The following is a 20,299-nucleotide window of genomic DNA, read 5'->3' as shown; positions in this document are numbered from 1 at the left end:
TGTGCTCTGTTAAACAGTATGGAAAGGCAAGAGAATTTCCTGGTGTTGTTTCACCCCATGCCCTACATTCCTCCAGCCCAGCTTGTCACCAAGTACCTAGATCTGTTCCCAGATGTTCAGGACATGGTCTCTGCTGGATGTTCCACTCTGGTCTCTGTTAGACTATTGTTCAACGTGTATTTTGCCAACATAGGTCTCTTGGGAAGGACTGGGCTTACAAATGTGTCATCTGGAGCATGGGAGCAATTGCCTTTGGAAGGCTCCCTCCCTAGGAGAGAGGCAAAAAACAGTGTCTGCAGATTTACTGCCTCACGTTGAATCTCATTGCACAATAGGCAAAGGATTTTTCTGAAACTTGTGTTTTTCCTTCTTATCTCATTGCATCGTATATAGTGGACACTATTCCGAAAACTAGAAACCACTTGCAGTTAATGTGTCTCCTTTTGTTACTAGTTTGGGAGCAAGCAGTCAGGAGTTGGAGATGTCTTCAGCTTTTTTCTTTTGCCATTGTACTCTACAAATATGCAGTAACTTTTTCCTGCAGTGAGGTCAGGCTGGGACTGCAGTTCCAATGACTTAAACTAACATAAAACTGTCACTGAAAGTCACAGTCTTTCTCTTGCTGCTGTGTTTGCCAAACAAGTTTCAACCTGCTCTGGTTCCCTCAAACCAGTTCAAACCACAGTTGCGCACAACTTTGTGCCAGCACAAGAAGAGGTGGAGGAAGCGGCAGGAGGTATGGTTGAGACAGGCAGGAGAGGATCGCGTCATTTAGCGGCTTCTTTTATTCCTTCTTAAAATGTTCATGGGCCTATGGTCTGGATCCTTCATCTGACATTCTTGAGCAGCAGTGTTGGCTCATACAGGCTCGTGCCTGCAGTGGCAGGAGATGATGTGACCTCTCTGCCAAAGGACATGATTAAACCCAAGGGCTGCTAGATTGTGGTACCAAGTAAATTTCTCTTCCATTTTTTGATTATAGTGTTGGCCCTGTGAAAGACAATTTTTTTCCAGCCATGACTGACTGTGAGGCCACCATTTGGGACACTTCTTGGTCAATGAAATTGTCCCACTTCTCCTTCTGTTCAGAACCAGCTCTCATGGAGCCAAAGCTATTACCCAGATGCTTGTCAGGCAGACACAAAGGCACTTTGCAGTATGTTTTGGCTTGCTTTTAGGGGATTTCCTGCCAACAGAGCCATGGCATTTGCCCAAGTTTACCATGAACTTGAGGGCAAATTTCTCTGTTCATACCCTTGGAACGCTCCAGAAAACATTTTCCATTTTGCACAGGATAAAAGGAGCTTCCCTCAACGGCATTGCTGATGGCAACATCCCAGGCAGCAAATACAGTACAGCATCAAAGCAAACATTGCTCCTTCCTTTTTCATGAGGAAGGAGTGCTCTGTCTTTTTAATTCTTTAACTGTTTTATTACTTATTTTGAAGTTTGAGCAAAACTATGATTAGTATCCTAGAAGGGGTTTTCTTTAATCTTTAAGCATGTTCTTTCACAGCTGGTAGGAAACATCTCTGGTGTATGACCATGTATTGAGGCTCCCTTTCCCAAGAATGCTATAAATGTAGCAGCCTTCTCTTTCTTCAGTATTTTCTCTGGTTGTAAGAGATTGCTTTCACAGGACCTAATTCCATTCCCAGGTGTTTCTGTAGCTCCCATTCTGACTTTTCCTGAGCTTCGTGCTCGTGTCTGGCTTACACCTCTGAGTTTACAGATTGGTGCTGCTTCTTTTACTTTTATGATAGGTTTTGGTGCTCTGGCAGGGAAATCTCTTGGCAGTAATCAGCTCCTCAGCTGCATCTGTTTCACCTTTGCTTGCATCATTTTCTTCCTGTAGGCATCACCAGTGAATTTAACAAAAAATACAACAGTGTTTCTCAGGACTCAGTCGTTTTTGGGATGGAGAGAGTCGCAGCTCCTCACTCTTCCATAAACCAACAGCAAGACTGAAACTGCCTTCAAGTTTCCTGGTGCCTGTTTTGCTCCAGATTGGTACTTTTCTTCTGCTCAGGCTATCCATCAAAAGTCGTATTTCCAAAGTCACTCTTTTTTATCTGATGTGTTGTCCTCAGCCTTGCCACAAGCTTTTTTCCCCAGTGGTTACTGCCAGGTGGCTGTGGAAAATAGTCTCAAATCTGACATTTAATGGCAAATTTGGTTCAGAATGTGTCCCCCAAGCATTTTTCCTTTTCCAGTGAGTAAAGCAGTAGCTCAACACAGTGCTGCTGAAAAGCAACTCACATCCATTTGGGAAGAAGGTACATCTTGAAGAGCAAGAGGAAGGCGTTTGGCAACAGTGAAGGCTTTTGGGGACATTGAAGACAACCAGAAGTTCAGTTTTACTTGGCTTTTAGAGATCTTTTAATGCCAAACTTCAGTTGCCTCTGTACATCTTACCCGTTTTTAGCACAAGGCAGATTTGGTACCTGTTTTTACCCTGAAGGAGGTGTTAGTGTGTGCTGCTGCTGTGCTTGGCCCCTGCATTTCCTGCTCGTGTAGTGTTGTCTTTGGGTGAATTTGCAATTCCCCTCCTGCCAAATGAGCTGCTGGCTGCATGGGCCAGTGGTCTGCTCAGCTCACCTCCCTGCTGCTGGTTTGAAGCCAAGCCTCACCAGGTGTACAAATGCACAGCTCAGCCATGAACATCTTCACTGTTCACTCCATACTTTTAGACATAATATTTACAATTGCACTTGGCCTTGGAGCATAGCTTTATTCCAAATAAATGACCATACTATAAATTTGCTAGGCTTTTTCAATTTTCTGTTCTGCAGCCAAAACTGCAGCTGTGCCCAAGCTCTTGGCAAGGGAGTGTTGTAAAGCCTTTTATGGAGGCCTGAACTCCCAGCGCCCTGTTGGGCTTGCAACCAGGGGTGCTCCCAGTCCTTTTCCCAGCACTGCCACCTCTGCCAAGTGACAACCAAGGACTCCCTCATGTGCCTCAGCTCCCATGGGTGTCCCATCTTATTGCTTCTAATGCACTGGGGGCTTTCCAGCCCAGTGGTGCAGATGTGCTGTTGAGTGACAAGGTGGGGACACAGCCATTAAAGAGAATGACAGAAGCCAGGCCAGCAAATGACTCTGGTGGGCACATACTGCTGATCTCCTGCGATCACCCAGGCAAGTCCTCCAGGCTTGTGCTGAGTCAGGGATTGAGTAATTCCTAGAAGCTCTAGGAAGTGTCAGTGGTTAATGAAACCAGGCAATAATGTGGTATTAGTGGGTTCTTTTTCTAGAAGTTCTCACAAAAAAACAACAGATCTCATCCACTTGCATTTTGTGAGTGTGCATAGATCCTTTTGCAGGAGAATGAAGGTATTGTTCCTGGCACTGAGACCAAATTGCAATCCACTAAACTATGGTGTGTTTACTTAAATGCCACCTGTGATTTCAGTAGGATCCAACATTAATTTATTATCCTAAGCTGTTGTATGTTGTTAGTGCATGTTGTTAACAGAGTTGCCATACCTCTTCCCAGGAATGGTTGAGCTTACTCTGACCCCTACTCTAAGCTTGTGCATCAGTTTGTGTGCAAAGCACTTTGGGACTTTTTTTTGGAATGGGTAGAGAAGTTTTCTAAAGAAATACTTTTTTAATCTTCTGAATGCGGGCTTGGGTGGGAGCAGTTATTCCCTGAAGAAATATTTGGCTGCTACAGCTGAGATTGCTTAACAGTGGCAGTTCTCCAGGACATCTTAACTAATTAAGTGCTGTTTGCTACCATTGTATCTAGACTCCTTGGGAAAGGACATGATCAATTGTGTTAAAAAGCATCTGTTTTCATAACTGCAGCTAAAATCCCTGGATAGCTGGGTGTAATTTTCCATTGTTATTGAACTCATGATCATGGACTGCTCTTCGAAAACACGGAGTACTTAGAAGATGAACTGCAGGCATGCCTCAGTGCATGGTGGCATGCTGTGCCAATGACCTGGTTTTGATGATTGTATTCTTGCTTCCTCAGCAAGCAAGAGCCAAGTGACCTTCTCTTAGTGAGAAATAAAGTGTATTTATTGGTGAGAGTCTTCAAACTGTGAAACAGCTGAAGTATTGCATTTGTGTACCAAGATTTTAGTAGTGATAGAGGCTACAGGAATGGTTGTGAATGTTTGGCTTTGGAGTGAAGGGTAGACAGGATCAATCCTTTTAGTTTATATAAAAAGTTTTTTTTTAGAAACAGGAGGGTATTCAGAGGTCAGTGGCCACATTCTCATTTTGGTTTGGGAAGTGCAGAGAGCATCTTGAGTACTTTGTCCTTTGCTTCTCTGGAGTGAAGATCACAGTCTCCTCTCTGGTCATTGTGGTACAGCCGAGCAGGCTGGCCAGAGAAACTACCCAAGAACCTTCACTTCCAGACAAGGAAAAAAAAAGGGGGGTTGGGGGGGGGAATATGTAATGCCTTCATTTGATAACAGGTTTTGATAAATTTGGTGGTAAGGCAGGTTCTAGTTGATTAGGGAAATAGATTGCACAAGGCAGGAGAGATATTTCAGTTTGCTGTGCCAAAATACATGAGGAATTTGGGTTACAACACAGGTAGGTGAAAGTCCCCACTCAAAATGCTCAGAGACAAATATGACACATTCAGTTCACCTACAAACAGCCCAGTGCAGGTCTCCAAGATGGGTGATATGATCAACTGCCCTTTGTCCTGAGCCAGAGCAATACTTTTTTCGTTCTTCAAATTCCTAAACTGTTCACCTTTCCCCACCTAGCTCTTAGCAAAGAAGACATTGCAAACACATCAGGAGATGCTGAAAACATCAAGGTATTGTAAAGGCATGACTAGAGGTTTTTAGTGGAGAGAGAAGAGCAGTTTGATACCACAGGATAGACTGGCCATCCTGAAAATGGGCTGTAGCTTTAGGAATCTCCATTTTGACTGCTTGGGAATAGCAAAGAGTGGCAGAGGTATTACAGAAAGAAAAAAGTGTTGTGATCTCTAGTGAGGAGTTGCTGCCAAGCCTATGGGTTTCTAAAGGAAGAGCTCTCCCAGTATCTTTAGATGCAAAACATGAGCTTAAAAAAGATAGAGCTTGTAGACACTGGGGGTACGTCAAGCTGTGGGCTGCAGTTGCAGGAGACAAAAGTCTAATTTGGAGTGAATATTCCAGCTTTGTGAAGTGTGTCTCGGAAACATTTTGTAGTGCATGCAAGTGAGAAATTTGTAGAAAGGAAGAGTTATTCCACATGTTGGAGGGCATGGGTAAAATTCAGGAAGTGGTCTTCTAAAATTCCCTTTTAAGGAGCAGTGTACATACAGTACAACAGTGCACAGAAAGCAGCCATGACCACAAATAGAGCAGAAGTTAGGTTTCTTGAGGATTCAGAGAGGGAGGCTAGTTTAATTTAATTCTGGATAATTTAAGACATTGAATACAAAAATAAGTTTTAAAAATATTTTGAGACATTTATGAAAAAAGAGCATGTTTTTGTTAAACATAACAATGAAGGATTTGGGCTGGAAATTAAAGATCAGTGCAAACAAAAGCAAAACATAGTGCTTGGGGTTTTTCTCTTCTTCTGTGGTCAATCTGCAGAGTGTCTTTTGTGTCTTGATTGTTATTTTCAAACTAAAGTGGCTGTGGGAGTCAAGCTCAATGCTATTCACAGCTCTGCTCATTTTTAGCTAGAAGAAATGTTAACCAAAGGGTAGGAGCAATGGAGGGGGGAGCCCTGTCTCTGTATGTGGTTCTTCTCCAGAGTTGCACCTATTGAACATGATCCACATTGTACCAAAATGCATTCAGAGTTATCCATTTCTGGCAATACTGTTGGAGTCGCAGTGTCCCACACAGGCAGGAAGGTCAGTGTTGAAGTCTCCTGGCCAAACACATACTTCTGCCTTCAGAGCAGTGTGGGTTCAGATCCAGGCTTTCAGATTATCTTCTCTGTTGGCTTTTTGAGTTTCCTGGGTGTGGAGGAAGCTCTCACACAATGGCTGACACTTGCTCTCCTCTGCTGCAGGGTTTTGGCTGGTGTGGACCATCATCATCATCCTCAGCTGCTGTTGTGTTTGCCATCACCGCCGCACCAAGCACCGCCTCCAGGCCCAACAGAGGCAGCACGAGATCAACCTCATTGCTTACCGGGAGGCCCATAACTACTCAGCCCTGCCCTTCTATTTCCGTATGTACCTCACACTGCTTTGCCTGGAGACCCTGGGGAGCAGGGCAGCAGCGAGTTTCCCGTGTTAGGTGGAAGGAGGGAGCAGTAATTGGGCTCTGCAAGAGGCTGTGGGCAGCTTTGCTGCCTAACCATGGTGTGCAGAGAGGAGATGGTGTTGGATGCATTTGAACTAGCTTGGGTTTGGAGTTGAACCACACCAACTACAGCACACCCACCCCTGAGAGTGTGGTGATTCCCTGGGTGTTTTCCTGCAAATGTTCTTAAAATACCTCATTCAGGACTTTGTGGATGTTCCTCCTTTCCAGCCTGAACTTGCTGCTGGTGGGACAGAGGTGTGGGAAGTGGCTTCACAAAATTTGGTCACACAGACTGGGAGAAAGTGGAGTCTCAGCAAAGACTGCTGCCTCCCGCCCTGTGCTCTGGTTCCCAGCCCACACTGCTGGTGAGCAACCCTTTGCATGGAGGGGCTGTTGCCCACAAGTCAGGGAAAGTACAATCACTTTGTGCTCTCCTTGTGTTCTGCTATGCTGTCCTAGAACAGCAAGTCTCCTTCTGACTGGAGGTACCACAGCTGAGTTTCCTCTGACAGACTGTTGAATTGCATGTATGAACTTGCTTTTCTTGTTAAACTCTGGCAGTCACCTCAGAAATCATCCCCAGCAGCCTTTTCCTCCCCAGCCCCAGGGATATACAATTACACATGGAAAATTGCAGTGCTATCCTTAAAAGTTTCCAGTGTTTAAGTACATTCTGTCTATACAGACTATTTTGTTGCCTCTTAAGAAATAAACAAAATTTTTCATGGATTTGAAAGGCTGTAAGTACAATAAGCCAAACTCTTTTGCCAGTACTGCCAATTTATTCTGACTGCACTAGAAGAATTGAAACCAGCATTAAAACAGCAACCAAAAGCCAGGATCTCTGAGTTCCTTGTAACTGCTCATGTCTCTTCATATTTGCACAGTGCTTTGTGAGATAAAATCTTTGCTCTTGAAAGTGAAAATTTGGCTGAGAAGGATGTGTTGGAGGGCTGGGGAGTTGTTCCCTCCAGCCAACACAGGCCATCCCCCAGTGTAGTTTATGAGGGTGTATTGGGGTCCATAGTCCAGGGAGGTTTGCCTGGTAAGCATAGAGAGAGCCAGGAGATCTGGCTGCTGTTCCCAGTTGTGTCCATCTCCTCCTGTAATGGTGCCCTCCTCTTCCATGTTTGCTGCTTCTATAAAACATGACACACCTCACCTGGGACAAGTTCTGGTGCCCCTTTATGTAGAGCCTGTTGTGTTGTTCAGTGGGAAGGTGCTGGTAGGTGACAAACGCCATACTGACCTGTATTAGTGACTTGTTTCCTGAGATAAGCTGCTCCTGAAAAAACTTCTCCTCCTTGCCTCCCACTTCTAGGGTTTTTGCCAAACTATTTGCTACCTCCCTATGAGGAAGTGGTGAACCGACCGCCGACCCCCCCACCCCCGTACAGTGCCTTACATCAGCAGTGTGTCCCAGCAGGCAGCAGTAGCACAATCCCGGACACGCCCAGGACCCTGCAGCCAGCACAGAGCAGCTCTGCAGCACCCAGCAGCAATAACAGCAGTACTGACAGCACTGGGGCGCCCGGCCGCGGGGACCCCGAGCCCTCCACCACCGTGCTGGGCGAGAGAGCCAAAATACAAAGCGTCGAGCCCGGCAGTACCAGCACAGGAGCTGAGCTAGTGGAGAGGGCTGGTCCCGATAAGGATATGGAGTGCAAGGAGGAACTGCTGAAAGGTTACAGCTCTGAGAGCTTAGAGCAGAGCAGTGCCATTCCCGACGCCAAGGACAAGACGCCGGGCAGGCAGCGCCGTTTCACTGGCGACTCGGGCATAGAAGTCTGCGTATGCAACCGGGGTCATCACGATGACGACCTCAAGGAGTTTGACGGGCTCATCGATGACGCTCTGGACGGGCCCCTGGACTTCTGTGACAGCTGCAGCGGCCGTCCCCACGGGGATGAGGAGGAAGGGCTTTTCAGTGCCACGGAGGAGCAGCACCGTGAACACAGCCACCACCACCTGCCCCGGCAGCCAGTGTGTGTACTCTTGAACACAATAAATGAGCAGGACTCTCCAAACTCTTGTACCAATAACTCCCCCAGCTAAGGTGGCAGAATGGAAGGGAGAATCAGGGGAAAAAAAACAAAAATGGAATAAGAGGATTAAAACTTTAACAGGAGGAAAAGGTGATACAACTTTCTTTTTTTGGTTTTTTTTCTTTCTCCCCTCCAATATAATATGGGGACTAGACCTCGAAGGCCCAGCTTTTGGGGGACGGGTCACTCTGAGTTTTGTTAATCGTATCTGCCCTGCTCCATGGAGCAGGGACTGATGTTTCTCAATGAGACCTTCTAAAAAATGGAATTTTTCCAATGGTGATTTTGGTGATGGTTATTATGAGTTTGTTGGTTTTAGTTTTCCGAAACACTGCTTTATCTTGCAATCAGTAAAACTCAGCAAATCTCACCCTGGGAGGATACCAGATCACCATAAAGCTTCAACCTCCAGGTGTCTTCCCAGAAGCGAGCAGCTTCTGACAGTGCCGGCAGTCAGTAGCCCAAGAGTTCTGGTTTGATATAGTGCTCTTGAGGCATTGGGGATCTCTTTTCATCTTTTTCCTTTTTTTTTTTTTTTTTCCTTTCCTGATGTTTAGTTTCCCTGAAGCTGGTGAATGCCCAAACACATCAGCCCTATAATCTCTGGTGCTTCAGTGTTAAGACAGCAGGTAGGAAATTTCCCACTTGAAGCTGGTGACTGAAGGACCAGTTTCTTCTAGAAGGAGCGTTAGTCTACATTAGGCAGTTTGAAAAGAAAGGGTTTGCAGAAATTTGCCTTTATGTGTAATTTTTAAACGCAAGTGTGTTTCTTCAATGCCTCCAAGAGCACAGTTAGCAGTAGAATCCAGGCAGCTGGGCTGCCTTCCAAGTACTGTGGTCTCCGAATGACCTTTTCCTGGTGTGCTGCAAAAGGGCTTGGCTTTATTTTTGTCCTTTTTTTGCACCCCGATAGCAGCACACTGGAGTTCAGATGACAAAAGAACAGGGCTCTCCTTGGCCAGCGTGCCTTCAAGCTTTAGCGATGCATGTTGAACAAATGGAGATGAGAGCTCCGTCCATTGCAAAAGGGATGATGATTTACCTTGTAGATGTGGAAGACCTGTGCAGTATTTTTTTTTATCCAAAAGTTTGGTGCGATTCTAATGATGACCACTTAAAGTAATGAATGTCTGTTTTCTTTCTCTTTCTTTTCGTTTTTTTTTATGGTGGCAATTGGCTACTGTATAATGTCTGTGAGCGTGTGTGTGTGTGACTGCAATCCATGCATGCGAGTCCTACTGGTAATATGAAAACCTGCTGTAAGACTGCAAGAAAATTTACTGTAGCTTTGCTTTAATAAACAGTAGAGATTTTTGTTAGTAACAATCTGAAGGAAGAAAAAAAGAAAAAAAAAAAAAGGAAGAGCTGAAACTAACATTCCCTAGAGTGCTCAAGTGGAAGAGAGCACGGTTCAGACTAGGTAACTTGTTCTTGGGATTTCTCCCCGTCCCTTTTATAATTATGGTCGTCCAGATCATTACTGTTATGGGGAAAAAAACCATTGAAACCTGAACTCGGACATACTCAGATCTGATTGATTGAAAACCAAAATCAGTTTTAACTAAGGTGGAAACCAAAATATAATGCCTTTTCTGATAACTTGTCCATGTGTATGTGTATCATTTTGTGAGCTAAGAACAAGATCTGTCTAGTTTATGGATTTGTTTTCTTATTCTACCTGGAGGTGTGTTGGCACAGGCTGGCTGCAGAGCAAGGGAAGTGGTACTTATGCCAGTGTTTTACCTGCGTGTTTGAGGAAACCACTCTTACCTTACAGGGTTTGGAAGAATCTCACTCCTTTGCCCATCACAGCCTTTCTCTTTCCTCAGAACAGCTGATAAAGACAGCTCTTCAGTTTGTGTCTTAGGGTGCTCTTAGCAATGAAGGACTTTGATTTGGACTCAAGAGACCTCATTCCTGGATGTCTGGAGCCTGGATACCTGGATGAGTGGTAACAGAGAGGCTGTGCGTGCCCCAGAACCTAGGGGCTGGTCACTTCCAGCTGTGTACACTGACCACATGTGTCCTTTGAGAAGGTAATTAAAGATCCCCAGTGCCACCCCCAGGAATTCTGTACATATTGGCACCTGGTTTTGTTCCTTGTACCACAGAGGAAGCTAAAAAATCCCATCAGTCTGTAAGGAATGGAGTTTACTGCTCTAAGTCATGGGAATGGCCCTGTGCCAATGAGGGACCCTTTGCCAGTGTTTCTGTGGCATAAGAAATCTCCATATATTTGCTTTCCAGCCATCCCATTAAGGGCAGGGGAATCCTCTGGACATGGAGGTAAGTACCAGTAAGCTGAGCTAATGTTTCTAGTTTTAAAAAGTAAGGAAGAAGCAGTGGTGTGCCTCTTCTATGACTCCTAGAGGTTATTTGAATATTTAGAGACCATATAGAAATAAATGGGGCACAAACCATGGTCTCTTCAGCTCACAAGTGCCTGAGGAGCAGGACTGTTAATGACTTTCAGTGATTTAGGATTTTAGGCCTGCAGCCAAGGGGCAGCTGGTGTGGGAAGGAGTGGTGCAGGGCAGGACATGGGGCAGGTGAGCTCTTTGGGCATACCTTGTCTGGTGCCTCTTCAGGCAGGCAGGGGACTCCCAAAGCTCCAGCTTTGAAGCTTTGGAAAGGTGTTTCACCCTCACATATACCCCTGTGTAGGAAGCCAGCATGGCCCAAAGAGAGCTCTTCTCCAAATGCATACAGTGTAAAATGCTGAAGGTGTGAGGACCTCACATGGAGATGCAGATGCGCATCTCTAGCACTGGAGCACCAAACCCCACCCATAAGGGGTGTTTTATTTGGAGTCATGAATACATCGTTTCAAAATGGAGTTACAATAATGCAGCAGGTTGAGAACAAATATTTGGCAATCTACTGCTCCATGTTCTCCTTTACCATGTGCTCTAGGTGTGGCTGCCAGTACTCCTTTAAGTCTGCTTTTGCTGGAGTCCGTGGCAGTGTGGAGCTGCTTACATGGAATGGTTTTTGCCACTGAAGCTGGCTCTGAGGGCAAGGACCTAGCAGGTGGGCTGGGGTTGTGTTGCCTGGGGACAGGTGAAGAGCACAGTGTGGTGGCTCAGAGAGAGTGTCCCCTGGGCACAGCAGAGGCTCCTGTGATCGGTGGGGTACTGCAGCATCTCCTTGGTGTTCCCAAGGGACTCCTCAGCTCTGCAAGGATGCAAACTCATCATCTGGGAGCACTGGTGTGATCTTGCTGCATATGTTTGCATGTTTGTACATTCCTGTGGATGGGTGTTGGCTGAAGATTGAGGAGGGAATTGTGACTTGATGCTTGCTGGCAGCCTGCTCTCAGAGCTTTGCCTGCCTAACTGGAGGCTAAGGAAAGCCAAGGTGCAGTTAAGCCTCTGTGTTACACAGTCATCAAAAGCTTCCTGGGGCAGGAAGCCCGGAGAGAAGCAGTATGAGCAGCTCCACTGCCAGCATGAGGCTGTTCTGCTGAGTGATGGGAGTTTTGGGCTCCTGGGCACCCCCCACCACTCGGGGATGTGAGTCAGTGGTTCTCAGTTCCTGCTCTGCACAGCCTGGGTTCCCACAGCCTTATCTCCTCTGGTTCTCTGCATGCCCTTGTTGGACTCATCCAGCCTGACCTGCTCCTGGCAGAGTTAGGCAGGGAGCTGGGGCACAGTCCAGCTGTCCTGAATGAGTAGTTCTCCTCAAAGGCTGCTGCTTCCTGGCCCCCCACCACCACCTGTTGAACACATCCCAGGGAGGCTTTTGCAGTTCTTTTCTCTTTTTTTCTTTTTTTTTTTTTTGGTTTATATAGGAAAAGCTTGGACCAGGCTGGGATGGGGGCAGACAGGCAGCCCTGGCTCAGGCAAGCCCCACAGCATCCAACAGTGGGCAGCCTGGGAAGGCCAGGATGAGTAGCCTCTTCATCAGAGCTGGTTCCCCCTATCCTTGCAGTCCAGATCTGTTTTTATCAGATGGGATGGGTGCCCGCTGCGGGGCCGTCGCGACGGTGGTGCAAGCACTGCAGTCTCTGTGCCGGGGGGGTCACAGGCTGCCGGCTTCTTTCTCGATTTGTTTTCAGCCGGCAAACAGCTGTGTCCTGAGGTCTGTGCTTACTCAGCTCTCCTGGCACCATGCCTGCTGCAGAGCCCGCAGGTATTCCAAGCGTCTCCTGCTCCTCCTGGACTGGCTGTCATTCTCCAGCACAGTCCAGGGTCAGCCGGTGCCTGGTGCAAAGAAGAGCCTCTCAAACTTGGAGGGCTTCTGAGCCCTCTGTGGTGCAGCTGGATCAGCCAGGTGCTGTGGGGGTGGCTGTGCCCCCCAAAATGAATTTGTATGATGGAAAGGCTCTGGCTTGCTCTGCCCAGTGCCCTCAGCAAGCTGCACATCTGCTTCATGGTGTACCCAAGAAACAGTGTGGGAACAGCCATGAATGAAAAACTTCATTCTTTCCATCATGACCAGTTCCTCCCTTGCAGAACCCCTTTCCTTAGGGAGCTGGAGCCAGTGGCCCAGGTGAAGCCTTCTGATGGAGCCAGGGGTTTGGGTGCAGCAGCACAGCTCTGGAGCAGCTGTCAGGATAAGAATACCAGCCAGGTGATTCAATGGTGCCTCTGCCCACTCCCAGAGCAGGGAGTAGCCATGCCAGGGGCTGTTTAACAGCTCACAAAGTCCCAGGCAGCTGGTTCTAGGCACTGAATTTCCCCAGCAGCATCTTCTCCTGGTGGGGAGGGGGTGGGCTGGGTGGGAGGCAAGACACCCTGCAGCAGGGCCCAGCTTGGGGTGCTGGGATTTGCAGCATGTGCTGGTCACCCAGCCTAGGACAGCACATGCCAGCCCTGTCAAATGAGGAAGGTGGATTGCAAGAGGCTGTGGCTGAAGGGATTCCCCAGGTTAGAAACAACCCTGGGTTAAAGGTCCCCATTTCTGCCCCAGGTGTATGCTGGCTTTTAGCAGTTGTGTGGGTGCATTGGCAAACAGTAAGGTGCCAGCCCTGTGTTGATTCTGGCAAGGAGAAAATCCTTTCCAAGAGCAAAATCAAATGCCTTGGCAAAGGGGCACAAATGTCCTGGAGGTCCTGTTGATGCTCCTGGAGGCATCACAATGCTATAGGACACTGGAGTGGAGCATCCCTGCCAGTGTGTGCTGCCAATGACAGGATCTGGGGCAGGGGAAGAACAAGGCTGGCATGGAGGTGCCAATCCCCAGGGAAGCCCAGAGCATCATATTTAGCCAAGTTTTCCCAAAGCCTGTTGTGAGTCCCATCCCCCTTCACCCATACAGCTTCAGTGTGTCCTAGCACAAGCGGAGGGACTGGAAACCCAGTAGCACCCCTGGTGTGATGGAAACAGACAGGAAAGCAGGAAGGTGTGTGGGGCTCTGTCCTTAGAAGCCATCAGAGACTCTCCAGCAGCAGTGGGTCTGGGCTCCTGCTGCGCTCCCTCTGCCCAGCTTCTGGTGGGTCAGCTGCTCAAATCAGCCTGAGGATTGCCCTTGGGACAGGTATGTGCATGGCATTTCTTCCTCCTGTGTAGCTCCCTAGCTCCTCCCTCCTGGGTAGCTCTCCCCTACCACCCTGAGCCCCCAGGAAAATGGACTGGGAGGAGGGAGGATGCTGCCAGTGCTGTGCCAGGCTGCAAATGCATTGCCTTCCTCATCACCCTCATGCCACAGGCTGACAGGACCTATTTGGCAGCGGATGCTGGTGTTGAAGGGGCTGCATGAAAGCCAAGTGCTGGGAGTTTGAAAGAATTCATACACACTGAGCAGGAGGTTCAGTGGTGGGGAAGTTCATGTCTGTTTTCCTGCCTGCTAGCAAGAGAGAGGGCAGGGGGAAAATGAGGGGGTGTGCAGGGCTGGGGTGTCACATTGTGCTGGGGCTCTGTGGGGCTTTCCAGTCTGCCTTGGCTGCTTTCCCTCCAGGGGCCCTGAGCCATAGCTGTGCAGCTATTTAGTTAAATATTAAGAGGTCAAGTAATAGAGAACCAGAAACCTAATTACACGCTGCCCTCCATGGCACAGTAGTTCTTGGCAAAAGCAAAGCAAACACGGCCCCTTGCGTTACAGGAAGGTTGTGCTGCTGCTGCTGGAACAATGGCCAAAATCCAGCCAGACAGTGAGTGCTTAGGACAGTGAGCAGGCAGGAGCTACTACGCTGCTGCAGAGACCACAGCCTCTCAGCTGAGCCCAGTGCTCCCAGCAAGTTGTGGGGCCACCATACATCTCACACTTAACCCTGTCCTCCATCTCCTGCCCAAAAAGTAGCTGGAGCCATACTGTATTGGGAATAGCTTTATCTGGATAACCCCCATCCATGGGGCAGCCTCTCTGGTCCCATCCCCCACCCCCCCTGCCTGGGATCCAGAGCTCCTCCCCATCATGAGGCTGCTCTCCAGGCCTCCCTCAGCCTGGCCTTCACCTGAAATTTCTGCACCTGCAGCACGACACCAAACTTGCCCTCCAGTGAGGGCAGGGGCTGGTCCTCAGGGCACTCAAGTGTGAACCTCTGCAGCACCCAGGCCAGGAAAAGGAAGAGCTCCATCTTGGCCAGGACTTTTCCCAGGCAGACACGGATCCCAGCTCCGAAGGGGAGGTAGCTGGGTGAGGGCGAATGGATGTGCTGGCCCCGCTCATCCAAGAAGCGGCCTGCAAAGGGAAGGGGCACCACTGGCGTCAGCAGGGTGATCCCTTCTGCCTGAGACCTGCCTGAGTTCATCAGATGTGTGTCCCTCCCGGGAGCTGCAGGAGCAGAGAGGTGCGAATGCCCCAGATGGGCAGGAGCAGGATCCAGCCTCCCAGCACCAAGCCTCCCCCAGGGCTCAGCCTCTCCTGCTGCACCCATCCAGCCATCCCCTGGCCCAGTAGAGGATGGGGATCACACAACCCACCAGGATTGAACTCCTCAGGCTTTTCCCACTCCTTCTCGTCGTGGTGCACAGACCAGAGGTTGATGATGACCCTGGCACCCTTGGGGATGGAGTATTCCCCAATGCTGCAAAGCAGACACAGAGTGAGGCACCCGCTCCTCCCCACAGTCTCTGCCCATGACCTGGATGTGCCCCAGGGGGGCCTCACCTGGTGTCTGCAAGGGACACATGCGGGATGAGCAGGGGGGACACGGGCCGGATGCGCAGCACTTCACTGATGGTGGCCTCCAGGTAGGGAAGCAGTGGGCGGTCACTGAGGTGGGGGTGACGCACCAGGCCAATCTTATGGTCCATTTCCTCCTGGATCTTCCTCTGGATCTGGGAGGAAAGCAAAGACCAGTGTGGGAGCCCAGGGAGTAGGGTGCCCTCTGAACAGTGGAGTGTACCCAGCATCATCAGCATGTCCTGTCAGGCTGTGTGGGGCAGAAGTGCCCACAGCCTGATCCCGCTTATCTGCAGAGCCCAACTTCTCTTTTGGCATCTGCCTTCCCCAAAACTCCCCATGACTTCCCTGGAGGGAATCCAAGCCCCCGCTGTAGGGTACAGACCCTACCTCAGGGTAGTGGAGCAGATAGAGCACAGCCCATTTGAGCACGGTCGTGGTGGTCTCCACACCGGCCCCAAAGATGTCCCCCACTGTCATGAGGAGGTGGTCGTCAGTCAGCTCCAGCCCTGGCTCCGGAGGGCTGCTGTTCTCGGCACTGAGCCTCACTTGCAGGAGGGCATCCATGAGATCCTTCACGGTATCTCTGCAGAAAGCTTCCTGCCAAGGGACATGCATGAGCCAGGCTGTCCTGGGCACAGTGCCCACCATCCCAGCTCCAGCATCTCCCTGTCCTGGCCCTGCTGGCACCTTGTGTTCAGTGAATTTCTGCAAGAGCAGCTGGTCCCGGACCTGGAGGCATTTCTTCAGCAGGGCCAGGTCCTTGTTGGGAAATACCTGAGGGAGCATAGCATATTACAACAGGCTACAGCTCATCCCAGCCCAACCCCTGCAGGCCCCCAGGCAGTCACTCTGTGCCCACCAGTGTACTGGCTCTTGTGGGTCACCAGGACAGGGACCCTCCTAACTCAGGGGGCCTCCTACAGGACACATCCCAGCTCCTTCCTCTCATCTGAAGTGAGAGGAATGGGCAGTGCCTGTGTTCCTGCTCACCTGGAGCCAGGGGAAGATGTCCACCAAGCTCTCCTTGGCCACAGTGTCCACAATACCCTGGCTATACTCCAGCATGGCCTCGAACTCAGGGTCCCCACGCTGGTATGAGGAGTTGAAGCAGAGGGAGCAGACCACGTTGGTAACAGCCCGTGTGAGTTCAGGGGCCATGTCCAGGGCCGTGTCCTGCGCAGCGCTGAGTGTCTCGCACAGGGATGCAGCCTCCCGGCAGACTGGGGTGGAGGAGAGGCAGGCCAGAGGGTGATGAGGGAGTGATGATTAAGCTAAGGGGGTGAAAGGGGCATCTGGGGGCTGGAAGGAGGGGTCCCCTGCTCATTCGGGGTGTGCAGCCTGCAGAGAGCATGCCCCAGACAGGGCTGGGCCCTGAGGGGCTGGGTTGGGCAGAAGGTACAATGCTGGGTGCTGAGGAGGAGCAGAAAGAATGGAGATGTGCAAGGATGTCCTCCTGGGCAGAGTGGGGAGCTGCGTGGAGAGGTGTTGGTAAAGTACAGGGGATATAAGGAGAGGGACGGAGCTCCTGCCTGGCAAGCTGAGGAGATACCACGGGATACCTGAGACAATGTCTTTCCTCGGTTCCCAGTGAATCAGGGCACTTAAGAAGAAAAAGCACAACGTGGGAGGGAGCTGGCAGCCTGGGGCTGGAGGGAGGCACTTACTGATCCTCTCGAGGGCGAGCGAGCCCTCCCCGAACATGGAGAGGGCAGTGTGCACCAGCTTGCGCTGGAACTTCCAGAGCGGCCCGTAGCTGGCAAAGGCGATGTCCTTGCCTCCCCGGGACAGCAGGTCCGTGGTCACCTGAGGGACAGGCAGTCCCAGGGTCACCCCGCTGCAGGGCAGCCTCACGGGGGAAGGATGATCATCTCACCCCATCCCAGAAATGGTCGGGAAGGCTAGAGGTTAATGCAGGCAGGCAAAGCACAGGACATGAGCTTTGTTTTCTCCCTGCCAAAGACTGATAAATAGGTCTGGGGACAGATGTGAAGGTTAGGGGCTCTAGGGTGCCCAGGGAACTTAAGGGGTGCAGGGAGCCTGGCAGTACCTGAACCCACATCCCCGTGCCCAGGGATGCAGCCAGCTGCAGGAAAAACAGGCACCCTTGGGATGGAGGATGACAGGGCTGGCCCTGTGGAACATGGTGTGGAGGGGCCGCCCTGCCCCTGGCTTGCTGTGGCCAGGATGGGGAGGGGACACGGACCCTGCTGGTGCCAGTGTCTTTCTTGGGAGCGTCCCCCGCCTCACCCCACGCCACAGTGGGAAGGGGTCCCCAAAACCTGCTGCCGACTCACGGTGCGGGGCCGTCCAGCGAAGTCTTTGCCCTTCTTCAGCAGCACCTCCCTGGCGTGCCGATAGCTGTTGACCACCACCACGTAGTGGGAGCCCATCCAGAGGGCGTACAGGCTGCCGTAGTGTCCCTGCAGGCGCCACAGCCGCAGGTGGAGCTGGGGGTGCCCGGCCAGCTGCAGCAGGCTCCCCACCAGCGGCAGGGCCGGCAGGCTCCGTGGGCGCCCCAAAGCTGTGCCTGTGGCCATTGCCAGCGTGTCCCGCCGGCGCGCCAGCCGCCAGGTGCAGAGCAGGGCCAGGGCCAGCAGCAGGGCACCCAGCAGCGGCATGGCGGGGCCGGCTGCGGGGCTGCGGCGCGCGGGGGGGCCCTTATAGCGGCTGCGGGGTCGTCTCCTTGACTCTGAGGCGGGCTCGGCTCCTTATCGGGGGGACGATGAGGGGGGAGCCGGGCGCTGGGCCCGTGGCCAGCTCTGCAGCTGTGGGCACATGGCGGGGGGCGAGGGCAGCGGGGCCACGGCCACCCTGGGTGGCCATGGGGAGCTGCATCCAGCGCGCTGGGGGCCAGGGGATGCCCAGGGTCGGATCTGTCCTTGGGGTTCCATCCCCAGGGCCCTGTGGAGGGCCAGGCGTGTGGAGACAGCTGAGCCCTCGAGGTCTGTCCTGGGTGCCGTGAGCACAGCTATGGGAGTCTGGCGGGGCACTGGAATTCATCCCCAGCCTGGGAGCGCCTCGACAGATCCGGGAGGGAAGGGGCAGCACTAGAAATGCTGATAAGCCCGGAGCATCCCTGGTCATCAGCGCTTGTCAGTGCTGGGGAGACACGGGTAGCACTTGACACTGCCGGGCAGCCCTCGGCAATGCTGGTGAGCTCTGGTCGGTACAGGAGAAGTACTGGCTAGGGCTGAGAAGCCCTGGTCAGCCTTGGTCTGTGCTTGTCAGTGCTGGGAAGCCTGTGGCTGTCCGTGCCCGAACCGATGAGGTGTTCTGGGGGAGTCCTTTGGGAACAGAGGGCCCTTGCAGCAGCGTCTCCGACCACCGCGGGTTTTGCGTTTGCGTCTTCCCGAGCCTTCAGGCCCCCGGCGCTCGCCGTAGCGGCTCCCGGGAGTAGGCGGGGCGGGGTACGGGTGGCGTAAGATGGCGGCGGGGGGCGCGGCGGATGCCCAGGCGCGCTTTGGGCACTCGGTGAAGGGGCTCCTGACCGAGAAGGTGACGAGCTGCGGCACCGACGTGATCGCTCTCACTAAGCAGGTGCTGAAGGGCTCCCGTAGCGCCGAGGTGAGCGGCGGCTGCCGGCGGGCAACCGATTACAGGGCCGGAGCAGAACTGGGAACGGGGAGGGCTTCGCAATGCACGCCGGGAGCTGTAGTCCGAGGAAGGGGACACATCCGCGTGTCCGGGCAGGGACGGGGGACAGCGGGACCGGGATGCAGGCACGGCTGGGCTGCGCCTCGGGACTGCGGCGGTGGCAGGCGGGAGGGTGACTGCCAGCTCTCCAGGGTGACAGGTGGGAGCGGTGCCTCAGGCGCTCCCGATGGATGTGCTGTCACGGCACCGCCGTGATCCCCGCACGGTGTCACCCCGAGTGTCACCCTGCCAGCCGTCACGGGGGCCTCGGGAAACGCAAAGCTGCAGTGTCTCAGCCTGGTCTGTACCTCTTTTAGCTCCTGGGTCAAGCTGCGAGAAACATGGTGATGCAAGAGGATGCCATCTTGCACTCGGAAGATGTAAGCTGTGTTCTTGTGCTCGAGCAGCAGTTTTTCTAGGGACGGGAGGGGAGGAGGGTGGTAAGAACAGTTTGCAGCCGTGCTACCGGGGCCCTGGAGTGAAATACGTTACTTCAGGCAGCAGGGCTGGTGGCCAGAATAATTTAGTGCTTCCTCAGATCCAGTGCTGCTGGACTCCTGGTGTCCTGCAGGCCGGCCAGCCCTCAAGCTGTGCTCTCTGTGGCAGAAAGCTTGAGGGACTGTGGGCTGAAACAAAGCACTTGTGTCTCTGCCTGTCACTGGAAAAGGAGAGGGAAGTGTGCCTCTGTGACAGTACCAGCAGGGGTGTTTTGGAGGCAGTACAGCAATGCAGTGGTGGCTGTGCTGGAAGAACCCTCCAGGGCATTAGGACGGCTTGCACTGTGATTTCTGTAGGCATTCATTCTTTGTTTTGTTCTCCACAGAGTTTAAGAAAAATGGCCATAATAACTACTCATCTACAGTACCAGTAAGTAGGGGATACCAGGCATTCTCTCTTGGGGGCTGAGTGGGTCCCTCAGTACTTCTCTGTACTTCTTAGAGACTTTGCATGAAGCTGCCAGCTCTGACTCATCCCTCTTTTTCAGTTCTTCAAAGCTGAGCAGGTCCTGCAGCTGGAATTTTCCAGCCCTCTTCAGGCTGTTTTGGGGTGGGAGCTGAAATTTTTGCCTCCTGTTTGTCATGCACTGTGTCTCCCGTGAATGTCTGTCATGCACCTTGGCCTAAGAAGGAGAAGCCAGTGCTGCTTCTGTCCCCCAGGACTTAATCCAGTAACACCCTGGAGTTTTGGCCTCTTGAGCCCTTGTTTGACATAACATAAACCGTGACTGAGATTTTGTTTCTCTAATGCTCTTTTTGTCTTTCCTTTTCTCATCTAGGCAAGAAGCAATTCAAAAGAAGTGAGTTCTGGGAGGACCTGGGGGACATGCAT

The 20,299-nt window shown here is 51.6% G+C and overlaps 3 protein-coding genes across 17 annotated transcripts in view; 2 read left to right on the top strand and 1 right to left on the bottom strand.

The window, feature by feature from the left end:
- WBP1L (WW domain binding protein 1 like) overlaps positions 1–9,868 on the top strand; it is a 60,186-nt gene extending 50,318 nt beyond the window's left edge. For all 15 annotated transcript variants that reach the window (XM_086899085.1, XM_086899086.1, XM_086899083.1 and 12 more), the window contains 2 exons: positions 5,986–6,147; positions 7,546–9,868. In XM_086899085.1, the coding sequence (XP_086755211.1) occupies positions 5,986–6,147; positions 7,546–8,279 (896 nt within the window). In that variant the 3' untranslated portion in view covers positions 8,280–9,868. The remainder of the gene's footprint in view (positions 1–5,985; positions 6,148–7,545) is intronic.
- Positions 9,869–14,521: 4,653 nt separating this feature from the next.
- On the bottom strand, positions 14,522–18,688 carry CYP17A1 (cytochrome P450 family 17 subfamily A member 1). Its single transcript, XM_023929780.2, has 8 exons — positions 17,632–18,688; positions 17,002–17,140; positions 16,328–16,557; positions 16,025–16,111; positions 15,725–15,934; positions 15,320–15,489; positions 15,133–15,236; positions 14,522–14,890 (listed from the first exon to the last, which is right to left on the bottom strand). The coding sequence occupies exons 1-8, from the start codon at positions 17,953–17,955 to the stop codon at positions 14,622–14,624; spliced, it is 1,533 nt and encodes a 510-aa protein (XP_023785548.2). The 5' UTR covers positions 17,956–18,688; the 3' UTR covers positions 14,522–14,621.
- Positions 18,689–18,760: 72 nt separating this feature from the next.
- The window catches only part of AS3MT (arsenite methyltransferase), a 7,306-nt gene continuing 5,767 nt past the window's right edge, over positions 18,761–20,299 (top strand). The window contains 4 exon segments of the mRNA XM_086899081.1: positions 18,761–18,901; positions 19,288–19,350; positions 19,794–19,837; positions 20,247–20,267. Of these exon segments, the coding sequence (XP_086755207.1) occupies positions 18,761–18,901; positions 19,288–19,350; positions 19,794–19,837; positions 20,247–20,267 (269 nt within the window).

Source organism: Cyanistes caeruleus, chromosome 8, assembly GCF_971803275.1.
Source record: "Cyanistes caeruleus chromosome 8, bCyaCae1.hap1.1, whole genome shotgun sequence".
In the NCBI taxonomy this organism is placed as follows: domain Eukaryota; kingdom Metazoa; phylum Chordata; class Aves; order Passeriformes; family Paridae; genus Cyanistes; species Cyanistes caeruleus.
This window is presented reverse-complemented; position numbering and strand designations above follow the sequence as displayed.